The sequence below is a fragment of the Colobus angolensis genome, unplaced genomic scaffold (assembly GCF_000951035.1).
Source record: "Colobus angolensis palliatus isolate OR3802 unplaced genomic scaffold, Cang.pa_1.0 Scaffold122, whole genome shotgun sequence".
Classification (NCBI taxonomy): Eukaryota; Metazoa; Chordata; class Mammalia; order Primates; family Cercopithecidae; genus Colobus; species Colobus angolensis.
The window spans coordinates 4,561,063-4,573,942 of record NW_012113364.1 but is presented as its reverse complement, the minus strand read 5'-3'; the positions used below and the strand labels follow the sequence as shown (position 1 = coordinate 4,573,942).

Here is a 12,880-nt window from a genome sequence, read left to right as displayed (position 1 = left end):
AGATTATCTCATGAGGAACACGTAAGTTACATCCTTCACATGCGCAGTTCATAATAGGATCTGTGCTCCTATGAGAATCGAATACTACCGCTGATTTGATGAGAAGCCGAGCTCAGCAGGGAATGTGGGAGATGGGGAGAGCCTGTAAAAACAGATTAAGCTTCGCTTGCTCGCTCACCTGCCACTCACCTCCTGCTGTGAGGCTCAGTTCCTAACAGGCCATGGACCAGGACCAGCACTGGTCCGCAACTCAGGGGTTGAGGACCACTGCCCTAGACAGTGGCTTACCAGAGCACGGAGACTCCAGGAATAAGAGGACATGGGGCAAACAAGAAGGCAAAAGTCGAGGGTGCCCTGGGAGAGGCCAGCTGAAGGGAGTCACTGACTGCATGGGGTCAAAAAAGCAACCTGGAAGTTCAGATTGCCTACACCCCAATGTGGTATGGACACTGAAAACAAAAAAAGGATATTGCCTAATCATATGGTACTAGCTTTATGACTATTAAAAGTAAATGAGGCCGAGTGTGCTGGCTCACACCTGTAATCCCAGCACTTTGGGGGGCCAAGGCGGGCGGATCATGAGTTCAGGAGATTGAGACCATCCTGGCTAACATGGTAACACCTCGTCTCCACTAAAAATAAAAAAATAAAAAAAAGCCAGGTGTGGTGGCATGCACATGTAGTCCCAGCTACTTGGGAGGCTGAGGCAAGAGAATGGCTTCAACCTGGGAGGTGGAGGTTGCAGTGAGCCGAGATCGCGCCACTGCACTCCAGCCTGGGCGACAAAGCAAGACTCCATCTCAAAAAAAAAAAAAAATGGGTAAATGAAAAGCTATATATAAAGTCCTCAAAATCTAGTAATAATTGGTTTATTATCATTATTAATATGGATCAATGGTATAACTTCCTATGAACAACAAGCTTGTCTTTCTAACTAGCCAATATCTTTTTTTTTTAAGACGGAGTCTGGAGTCTTGCTATGTCACCCAGGTTGGAGTGCAGGTGGCATGATCTTGGTTCACTGCAACCTCTGCCTCCCAAGTTCAAATGATTCTCCTGCCTCATCCTCTCGAGTAGTTGGGATTACAGGAATGCGTCACCATGCTCAGCTAATTTTTGCATTTTTAGTAGACAGGGTTTATTCATGTTGGCTAGGCTGGTCTTGAACTCCTGACCTCAGGTGATCAGCCCACCTCGGCCTCCCAAAGTGTTGGGATTAAAGGTATGAGCCACCACCTCTTCTTCCTGCTTTTGCCGTGCGATGTGCCAGCTCCCACTTCAAACATTCTGTCATGAGTAAAAGCTCTATGAAGCCTCCTCAAAAGCCAAGCAGATGCCAGTGTCATGCTTGTACAACCTGCATGACTGTGAGCCAATGAAACTTCTTTCCTTTATAAATTACTCAGCCTCAGGCATTTCTTTGTAGCAATGCAAGAACCTCCTAACAGAAAAGAAGTCACTCTTGGAGAACAATCAGAGCTTAAGGTAGCAGATTTAGGGAGCTTCTCTACACAGATGCAAGAGCTGGCTCAGTGCTGCTTACACAGACGAAGCTCAGCAGACAGGTCTGTGGACACACAACAATACAACATGAGGGGAATCTCTACAGGCTGAATTTGTGTTCCAGGAAGTCTGGCCATGTTGCTCCTATGACTTTGAGTGACACTTTCCCCAAATCCCCAGCCCCATTGACATGGTTTGGCTCTGTGCCCCCACCCAAATCTCATGTTGAATTGTAATCCCCAGTGCTGGAGGTGGGGCCTGGTGGGAGGTGATTGGATCATGAGGGTGGATCCTTCATGAATGGTTTAGCACCATCCCTTTGGTGCTGTTTTCATGATAGAGTTCCCACAAGATCTGGTTATTTAAAAGTGTGTGGCACCTTCTCCCTCTCTCTTCTTCCTCCTACTCCAGCCATGTAAGACATGCCTGCTTCCCTTTCTGCCATGACTGTAAGATTCCTGAGGCCTCTCCAGAAGCAGAAGCCTCCATGCTTCCTGTACAGCCTGCTGAATCCTGAGCCAATTAAACCTCCTTTCTTTATAAATTACCCAGTCTCAGGTATTTCTTTACAGCAGGGCAAGAACTAATACACCCACCATGGCACCCACAATACATACCACAGGTGCCCACTGCCAGCGCGAGATGCATAAATGAAAGCTATCCTGGGAACAACACAGGTCTCCAAGGAGTTGAGTGTAAAGGCAAGATGAAGTTCTGGGGGCTGGGTGGTCAAATGCAGTCTAGACACATGTGGTTGGGTCCTTGACGTTTTGAAGAAGAGAGGTTTATTGTCAACATTTAGAAGGCAGGAGATTTCACAAAGGCTCTAGATTTATGGCTGCTCTTAAAATTCTGGGCCGAGTGCATTGGCTCACGCCTGCAATCCCAGCACTTTGGGAGGCCGAGATAGGCAGATCACAAGGTCAGGAGTTCGAGACCAGCCTGGACAACACGGTGAACCCCATCTCTACTAAAAATACAAAAAATTAGCCAGGCATAGTGGCGCGCACCTTTAGTACCAGCTACTCAGGAGGCTGAGGCAGAAGAATTGCTCAAACCCGGTAGGCAGAGGTTGCAGTGAGCCAAGATTGCACCCCTGCACTCAGCCTGGGTGACAGAGCTAGACTTCGTCTCAAAAAAAAAAAAAAAATTCTGAAGGCCTGAACACACTGGCCTTATGTACCCCCAGCACCATCAAGCAGAGCTGGGAACAGTTGCCTCCTTGGGCAGGACCTGTGTTCTTCAGTTCCCCAACCTCTTACCCTTACAGTCAGCCTTTGCCCTCTTTCATGGCACTTATCCACTTGCTATACTGGAAACTCTGGTGTAGAAAAGAAGAGTGGAGGACAAAGAGAAAACCTGAAAAAATAGCTATTTAGCAGGCAGGACAAAAAAGATATTAACATATATAGAAAGAAACAGGAAAAGAACTGAAACAGAAGGAATTATCAATTCCCTTAATGCAAATCTCCTATATTATGTTGCTTACTGGGAAGTCTCAGTATCTAAAGACTCGTTTAATCTAATACCATGTGGATGATGAAACATTCTCCTTGGCCCATCTTTTACCGGAGTAAAATTGTAACTATTAAAATTTTGGCATCACAGCAAGAAAGAGAAACCGCCATGTCCTCATGTCTAAGAAAGCATATTGTATCCGCTTAATAATTTCAGAAGGACCATAAAAATTCATCCCTGCAATTAAATTTCCCCATCAACTATTAACAAACTAAGCATCCCGTAAGTTAAGACACGTTAAAAAGAGATCATTGGCATTTGATTCTATTTTGTACATCAGAGATGCATGTAATATTAATGACTCATGATCATGACTATTTTCTTGAGTCTTTTCAAAGTGCATATTAATCATCTGTTAATGTTACCGTAACTCATGAAATACAAGCTAATTTTTTGCTTAGAGCCTTATACACTCAGAGACAGTCATTACAGATGTTTGCTGGGCATCCAAAGGCACTGCACTGCAAGCACTTCTTTTCCTCTGTTGCTAGCACTTACAGTCACACCCTCATACTGTTATCTGTCTTGGCTGGAGGCCAGTCTCCCGTGTGTCAGTGCGGAGACTTGGGAGAAAGCATCTTTTAGCCAACACGTGAAAGTCACTGTCTGTGAGTCCATCCTTTGAGTTTCATCCCTTTGAGATCTGAAGGTCAACATGTCTTCAAGCACTCGCCATTAAAGCTCAAATATCCCTGAACGCTTTGCTTTAGTTAACCTTACACTATTAATATTATTTGCAGATAGCCAAGAATATGGTCCCGAAACACTCCATGATGAACAGGTTGGGTGGGAGCTGAGCCACAAGACAGCTTGAGGAGTTGTAGACCCAAAAGATTTACCTTCTCTGCTGTACAAATTTGCCCATGGCTGGCTCTACTCAAATGCAATTTTCCAGCGTTTGGTGTGAGCAGAAAAACAACAGAACTTTTCAAAAGCTCACTCTTTTTCTATTATTATTTGTGACAGGGTCTCCTTCTATTGCCCAGGTTAGAGTGCCATGGTATGATCACAGCCCACTACAGCCTCGACCTCCTGGGCTCCAACAGTCCTCCCTGCTCAGCCTCCTGAGTAGCTGGGATTATAAGAGCACACCACCACCTGGCTAATTTTTTAAAATTTTATTTCAATGGAGACACAGTCTGGCTGTGTTGCCCAGGCTGGTCTTAAACTCCTGAATTCAAGCAATCCTCCTGTCTTGGCCTCCCAAAGTGCTGAGATTACAGGTGTGTGCCACTGGGCCTGGCTAAACTCTTACTCTTGTTAATCACAAATGTTTTAACTGAGAAAGAACTTCATGACTATCTGGAAAAAGTCTTCATCCTTACTCCATTATTCCATCTTGCTATCTTAACACCAACAACCACACCCCTAAAACCGAGCCCAAGTACACAGGCCTCTCCTGCCTCTCCTGACTTAAGACAGAATCATGATTTTAAGAGTCAGTTTGGTCCTCAAGAAGAACTCACATAAAGTCCTGAACTATAACTCGGGGATCAGAGAATTTTCAACCAAGCCCTTTCCCCCAAATAGGGTACCATGCACAGGTTCCAGAGATTAGGATTTCCACATCACATCTGCAAAGTCCTTTTGATATGGAACAGGGGCAGGGAAGTGCTGGGTAGAGAAGGGCAGGGTCCCTGGCAAGGGCTCCACCCTTGGGCCTGTGCTCACGGACCTAAATGAGGACAGGTATTTCTGTTTTTGCAGTCAAAAAGTAGCCTTTTGACCCACAATGCCCCATCCTCCATCCTGTGCCCATAAAAACCCAGGACCGTAGTGGGCACAGACACAAGCAGCTGGATGTTGAGAGGAGTAGAAGAACACATGGACAGATACCAGCAGACACTGGTAGGCCAGCAACAGCAGAATGACGTCGATGCTGAGGGGAGTTCGGCCAGGGGTAGTTGGAGGAGAGTCTGGCTGCTGTGCTACCCGACTCCAGGGGAAGACCACCTTCCCACTCCATCCCCCTTCCTGCTCCCCATCCATCTCCTTGAGAGCTACCTCCACCACTCAGGAAAACCTTGCACTCATTCTCTAAGCCCACATGTGATCTGGTTTTTCTGATACACGAGGGCAAGGACCCAGGATAGAGAAAGCCCTCTGTCCTTGTGAGAAGCCACAGGGTCTCACTAAGCTGATTAACACAACCTGCCTGCAGATGGCAAAGCTGAAAGAACACATTGTAACACACACCAACGGAGGCTTCAGGAGCCATAAACACTCAACCCTAGAGGCTGCCATGGAGTCGGAGTCCCAAAATGCTCCCCGAAACCTACCCATCTGCATGATCCCCCTAGGGGTTTGAGCCGTGGGGCGCTGAAGAAACAAGCCATATCCCTGTCATATGCCCCGCAAAGGTTTAAGGGAACACTCCCATTTCACTTTTTCCTAAGGGACCATTCACAGGTTCCAGAGATTAGGAACCTGTGAATGGTCCCTTATTTGGGAAAAGGACTTTGCAGATGTCATTAAGTTAAGGATCTCAAGATGGGAGATAATCCTGGATTATTTGTATGGACCCAAAATATAATCACAAGAGCCTTTATAAGTGGGAGGGAAGGAAGCAAAGGAGGAAAAGGTCACGTGATGAAGGATGGCGGAGAGAAGGGGAGATGCGACATAGCCACGAGCCGAGGGAGGAGGCAGCTTCTGGAAGCTGGAAAAGGCAAGGAGATAGATCTCCCTGAGAGCCCCCAGAAGGACCCAGCCCTCCTGACCCAACCCCTCCTTTATTCTAGTTCCATCGGCTCATTGCAAACTTCCGACCTCAAGAACTGTAGCAGCATCAATCTATATGGTTTCAAGTCATTGTTTTCATAGTAATTTGTTGTAGCAGCAAGAGGAAACTAATACAGCATTGAAATCAATATTCATTCAATCTCCTTGCACTTTTTTTTTTTTCAAGACGGAGTTTTGCTCTTGTTGCCCAGGATGGAGTGCAATGGCATCATCTCAGCTCACTGCAACCTCCACCTCCCAGGTTCAAGTGACTCTCCTGTCTCAACCTCCCAAGTAGCTGGGATAACAGGTGCCTGCCACCATGCCCATCTAATCTTTTTATTTTTAGTAGAGAAGGGGTTTTGCCATGTTGGCCAGGCTGATCTTGAACTCCTGACCTCAGGTGATCCACCCACTTTGGCCTCCCACAGTGTGGGATTACAGGGATGAGCCACCACGCCCGGCCTCAACCTCCTTTCTATTTGAGTTTTGCAATTATGCCTCGAGATAATTGATCTCCATATCCCGAGAGGCAGCTTGGTGGGACCCGGGACAAGAGCTCTAAAGAGTTCCCCAACATCCCTCCAGCTTCCCAGAATGCCACACCCCCTTGTCCTTTTCTGTATGATCTTGTATCATGAAAAAGAGTGCAAACACGACAACAGTACAAGACTTCAAGTATAAAATAGCCCCAGAAAAAATAACTTTCAAACTTCATCCTTAAAAGCTCCTGAACGCAGTTCTTCCTAGACGAGGAAGAATAAAGAAGTGTGAACGTTACTATCAGTTTGAAACTTCTCAGTATCGCCCGTTGTAAAGCTGCACTTGAAAACTTTACATAAAGGTGCAAAATGCAACATCCTCCCTCTGCAGGAAAACTGTGATCCCGAGACAACCACGGCTCCTGGAGAGCTGTGTGCACACAGCTGCTCGAGCCCAAGGCAGGCTTTTCTGGCCTCTCTCAGTGGCTCCTTTTTACCCTTGAATTTGGGGGCTTGTTGGCCGCCACAGCTAACCAGCCACAGACCTTATGGGGAGAGAAGGGTCTCCGGCGTCCCACCAGTCTTTTGGGGGGCTGATGTACATGCACCACAGCTCCCAGCTGTACCCATGGGCCGAGTTCTCGTACCGCTGCACCTCAAAGTTGTCCTGTTTGATGTTGTCAATGGAGGGGAGGATCACACGCTTCCGGTTTTCCTGGATGCGGGATAGAACCGGCTCAGCCCTGAAACAGAGAGAAACAGACATGAAACCTTTCTTCTCTCTCCTGAGGCACACCTCCCAAGACCGCAGGAAATGAACAGCATTCCGCTAAAAGGCTGGGCTTTGGGAAGGCTGGAACTCAGATGGAAACTGAGGCTCCCAGGGACCTGCCCAAGCTGGATCCTGCAGCTTCACATCTGGGCTGTAAAGTGTATGAAATCAGCTCACCCCTTCACCCTTGTTGGAATTACTACAGTGATGCCTGCTCCAGCCTGAAAAGCCTAGAGCAAGAGTTCAGAACATGGGGTCTCCTTCCCAAGAAAGTGCCAAGTCTCACTTTCATATTGACAGTGGACCCCACGATTTACATTGCACGACAGTTTTATACAGTGTCGTCAGTTTACCCTTAGGGCACTGACTGCCACTGCTTGTTTTTTCTGCTGGCACTGAATTTCCTTTCCCAAAATAGGTCACTTCTGCCTGGGATGGCCTGGTTTTAATACGTATTTCACTAGCTTCTGTGTGTGTGTGTGTGTGTGTGTGTGCGCGCGCATGATTATTTCAGTTGTTTTAATTAATTTTGTGTGTGTGTATGTATGTGTATGTGTGTGTGTGTGTGTGTGTGAGTATGTGTTGGCATGATTATTTCCGTTGTTTTAATTGATGATTTAATTGTGTGTGTGTGTGTGTGTGGGCGTGATTATTTCAGTTGTTTTAATTGATGATTTGATTTCTTAGAAGCGACCTAATTGAATTGGTTAGCAATAGAAGACTGGAAACTAATTAAATGCAAAGGCAGGCAGAATTCTGGCTTCCTGCTCACTTCCCCAGCTCGAGGCTGCAGCGGGCATTCGTCAGGAATCTGGCTTCAGGTTCAAGGCGTAGCCCGGCTGGCTTAGGAGACAGCAGATGGTCAGACACCTCCAACATCGTGCGTCTCCAAGGCAGGCGCAGGAAGGGATCATTTCCCATATTCGAGAAGGAGAAGATGGCTCTCCTAAGCCAGGGCATTAATCTCCCAGCTTAGAACAGAATGCAGGCTTTGGAACAGAGTCAAGCGAAAATCCCATTCCTCTGCATTATCGGGAAGAATAATGAGAACACATAGTCGGCAACCCATCTCTTTTCATTTGCAGCTATTGAATTACCTGTTGGCTCATCTCATCTTTCTATTTAAAATGAGCAATAAAATATACCCTGGGCCATTACCTGCTTCCAATACTTCTGCACACACCATATAAGCTGAAGCCAAATGGCACTGATTTTCCAAGGCTTCCAGGCAGGCTTAGAAGCATGGCCCCGGCCAAGCTGTCACTCATGAAATTCTCCCCTGGGAATGCCCTTTGCTATTGGACGAAAGCCCAGCCATCTAAGAAGGTTTAGACCAAGTACCACCTCTCCCACCTCTCTGACCACCTGGTCCCAAGACCAAGCACCACCTCTCCTGTGGGAGTTCTTCCTCTCAACTCCTAGATCATTTTCCCCACCTTATTCAAGTCACAGTGACTGTGCAGCTGCCTTTGCTAATCATCTCTGAACACAGGCTATTGTTCTTATGAGCTAATGATAGTTGATCTTTATTGAGCACTTACTAGTGTTAGGCACCATTCTAAATATTTCACATGTGCTGACTAATGCAACCCCCAAGATAATCTTATGAGGTAGATACGATGATCAGCATTATCCAAATGAGGAAACTGAGGACCAGGGAGGTTAAGCAGCTTGCCCCAGGCTACACAGCCAACTGGTGGTAGAATCAGGTTTCTAACCTAGATGGTCCGGTTCATGTCTTAATTCTGAAGCTTCACTACCTCCTTGATGAACCATGATGAATCCCACACAAGCCCAGACCATGCATATAGAAACATTCAGTCCAGCCCATCCACCAGCAGTAAGAGTCACTGAGTATGGAGGCAGAAGACCTTGGTTCCAATGATATTTCTTTCTTTTTTTTTTTTTTTGAGATGGAGTTTCACTCTTGTCTCCCAAGCTACAGTGCCATGATGCGATCTCAGCTCACTGCAACTTCTGCCTCCCAGGTTCAAGTGATTCTCCTGCCTCAGCCTCCTGAGTAGCTGGGAGTACAGGCGCCTATATTTGTATTTTTAGTAGAGACAGGGTTTCGCCATGTTAGCCAGGCTGGTTTCGAACTCTGACCTCAGGCGATCCACCCGCCTCAGCCTCCGAAAGTGCTGAGAGGTGTGAGCCACCGTGCCCGGCCCCATTGGTATTTCTGCGGCTGAGAAGTTTGATTTTACTGTCTACTAGACAATGTATGACGATTCCCAATAATTTGCTCCCTCCTCCCTGGGAATGTCCTGCCTATTACCAGATGGCCTGCAATGCTTCCCTAGAGAAGCACACTCCTTCCTCAACCTCCAATTAACATTTAGCTTGGACATGTGAATTGGTCTGCCAATGGGATGTGAGCGAAAGTGACGGTGTCATATTAGAGCAGAAACTTTTAACAGCCATTTCGAAGTTCAGCCACTGTTCTTTCCCCTGAGCCACAAAGATGGGATGTTCCAGACAGGAGGATTCCTTGACTCTCAGAACACAGAAGATAAAAGCACAGCCACAGTCAGACAACCACAGCTGATGTGCCATGCAGACAAGAGAGAAATATGTATTGCTGTAAGTCATTGTGACTGGAGACTTCTATTGCAGTAGAACCTGGTAAAAGTTGAGACATGCTATCTACCTTGTAATGGAGAACCACCAGGGGGTTTTAATTTAGAGAGGGCTCTATGCCACCTGGGTAGAAGTGTGGAAAATGAGTCTGAATGGCAAAGACTAAAGTCACAGACATCAGGGAGAATCAGATGATAGGTGGATTCGATTAGACAGACTAGAATTAGACTGTAGACTTGAGGGCAGATACCAAACCTGCCAGATTTTGAACCCCAGCTTAGTGTCCAACTGTCCCAGTTTGTGCAGGACTCTTCCAGCCTTACCACTGCAAGTCCTGAGAAATCAGTGCCAGGCAAACCCCAAACCTAGAACAACACCAGGGGATACAGTAGGCATCTAGCAAGTATCTGCCAAAAGAATGAGTTTCAGCAGTGACTGCATTCATTTAGGTGAATGTCAAGGAAGAACCAGGCTGGGAGAGTGGTGGTCAAGACACTCTTGAAAGAGGGAGACAGGAGAAATGGCAGACAAAACTGGCTGAAGCTGGAGGTTGAAGCGATGAGTAACACAATGGCAAGGGGAAAATCAAGGGAAAGGGATATGTGTGGGGGCCAACCAGTTTTGAAAGGAAAGAAACGAGGACGCAATGATGCCAAGGAAAAGACAAGGTATGCCAGGCCTGAGGCTGTGACAGAACACTGGCGTGCATCTTTTTCAGAAGGCTTCCATTATGGCTCAGTGCTTCTCAAACTGGAGCATGCATCAGAGTCCTCTGGAGGGCTGGTTACAACAGACCGCTGGATCCCACCTGCACGGCTTCTGATTTCAGGGGACTGGGTGGAGCCCATGAATTTACATTTCTGACAAGTTCTCAGATTCTGTGGATGCTGTGGGTCTGGGCACCCACAGGAATGATTGGGAATGATTATTACTAGAGATAAACGGCTCTGGAGCTCAGGAGAGAGATGGGGGCTGAAGACATGCAGCTGGGTGTCACCAGAGTTTGATGACAGCAAAAAACTGGGAGGGAAAATTGGTGTCTGAGATGGCAACAGACCCCAGCATGCACTTGAAGGGGTCAGTGCTATCAGTGGTCCCGGGTTTCTTAAGTGGTCATATGCATAAACATTGGTTTATTGGTTGTTGCAAATGAAGAAGAACATTTTAATGTTAATTAGTGATGGGATACTGGTTCTTCAATCTAGTACAGTAAACAACACTTATTCAAGACGGCCTCAATGAGTGTAAATAAACATATTTGTGAAATACAAGACTCTGCTTCTTACTAATTAAGCAACCCAGGGTACAGGTTATTTAACCTCTAACTTGATGGATCATTGGCTACTTAGCAACAATCATCTGACCACGCTTTAAAACGGGAAAGTTCTATTCCAATTTTCACATGATTTTGGCATTTTTGTGGCCTCACTCTTTGTGCATCCAAAATCTTCTACTCCCCGTACACTCAACCAGTTTCTCACACTCTGTTCTTTCCACCTGGAAAAATATCAGGGCCATATCTGCAGAAAATACGCTTCACCTTCCTCCGAATGATGTGAAAGATAATCCCATACATCTGGGCAGCTTTGCCTGAGTCGTTAGAATTATAACTATATCTCTTTTCTCACAATGACAGTCAACCATCCTCCCCTGCAAAGACAGCAGCAAAGAAGGAAAAGAGAAAAGAAAAATATGACTTCTTGTCCCATTTGCAAGGATTCTGTTGAGTTTTGTCTACTTGATACACTGTTTTCTTTTTCTTTCTTTCTTTTCTTTTTTGAGATGGAGTCTCTCTCTGTCACCCAGGCTGGAGTGCAGTGATGTGATCTAGACTCACTGCAACCTTGGCATCCCAAGTTCAAGCAATTCTCCTGCCTCAACCTCCTGAGTAGCCGGGACTACAGGCGTGCTCCACCATGCCCGGTTAATGTTTGTATTTTTAGTAGAGACAGGGTCTCACCATGTTGCCCAGGCTGGTCTCAAACTCCTGACCTCAAATGATCCACCCACCTTGGGCTCCTAAAGTGTCGGGATTACAGGTGTGAGCCACCGTGCCCAGCCTCATACACTATTTTCACTGGGGATTTTGATGATGATGATGATGCCAATGACGATGAACTGAACAGACGGTAGGTAAATTTCTCCCTGCTCCCCAGTTTTATCCCAGACAATGATCTCACTTTCTTCTTCAACGAGTCTTTCTCTGGAAGTGCCCCTACAGCTAACAGGTGAAATGTCCCACCTCCCAGATTCCAGCCCCTCTCAACCACAGTGCAGGTCTTGAGCACCCCTGAGTTTCAGCTCATGACCTACCAGCCAGCGGTGAATTCCACGTGGGCATCAAAGAAGCCAGTGACCTGCCCGGTGGCCACCTTCCAGCCCTCAATGCGAGCGCGGATCAGGCCTTCCCTCTTCTGATTTCTCACCACCTTCACCAGCCCGGGGTAGCGTTTGTGGACATACTCCTCCAGGGGGACCTTCAGCTCCTCTGCAAATAACAAAAATGCAAGAAGGTCTATAAACATGTCACTGCAAATTTGCATCTAACCCACTGCAATGCCCACAGATCTTCAGCGAGTTCAAAGATCTCATAAAAAATCGCATGTTAGTAATTCTGGCAGAAAAGAAAATCTCATCAGTCTAGGAGTCAGACGACATCTCTGATGCATTCACCCAGGTCAGCTATCTTCTGACAGTTTGCAATCCGTACAGCCGGATGGGAACCAGGCCTGGCTTTTATATCCTGGCTGCTACGAGCCGGCAGACGTCCTTCAAGATTCTTTTTCTTCGTGGCCCTCCCTCCAAACTTGACCAGAATCCTTGTCCTTGTCCTCCTGCTACCCCATGGGTCCATCCGGTTTATCAATTTCTATACGGGCTTTTCCATCTGCACACAGACTTGCTCTTACAGTACGTGCCTTGGGATGCAAAATAAGTCTCTGCTCAGTAGTAGAAGTGCTACCTTGGAGGCAGAACTAAAGCTACCAGGGATCGAATGCCCTCCCTTCTGCAACAAGCAGCTGGGAAAGTGCATTTCTATGCGCTAATTTAATCCTTGCAGAAACCCTAGGAGGTTGCTAGATTAGTTCCATTAATTAACTACATTAATTCTATTTTGCAAATGAAGACATAATCTTAGAGAGGCTAACCTGTTCCGAGGTCACATTTGGGGTAACGGGAGAGCTGAAACACAATTCAACTGAATCTAACTCTATAGACATAAAGACTGATACTCAGCCGAGTGTGGTGTTGTGCACCTGTACTCCCGGCTACTCGGGAGGGCAAAGCAGGAGGATCACTTGAG

At 46.6% G+C, this 12,880-nt stretch overlaps 1 protein-coding gene across 1 annotated transcript in view; it reads right to left on the bottom strand.

The window, feature by feature from the left end:
* WBSCR17 (Williams-Beuren syndrome chromosome region 17) overlaps window positions 1-12,880 on the bottom strand; it is a 630,593-nt gene that overhangs the window by 303,147 nt on the left and 314,566 nt on the right. The window contains exons 4-5 of the mRNA XM_011932129.1: window positions 11,890-12,064; window positions 6,770-6,967 (exon numbers count right to left, since the gene is read on the bottom strand). Of these exons, the coding sequence (XP_011787519.1) occupies window positions 6,770-6,967; window positions 11,890-12,064 (373 nt within the window). The remainder of the gene's footprint in view (window positions 1-6,769; window positions 6,968-11,889; window positions 12,065-12,880) is intronic.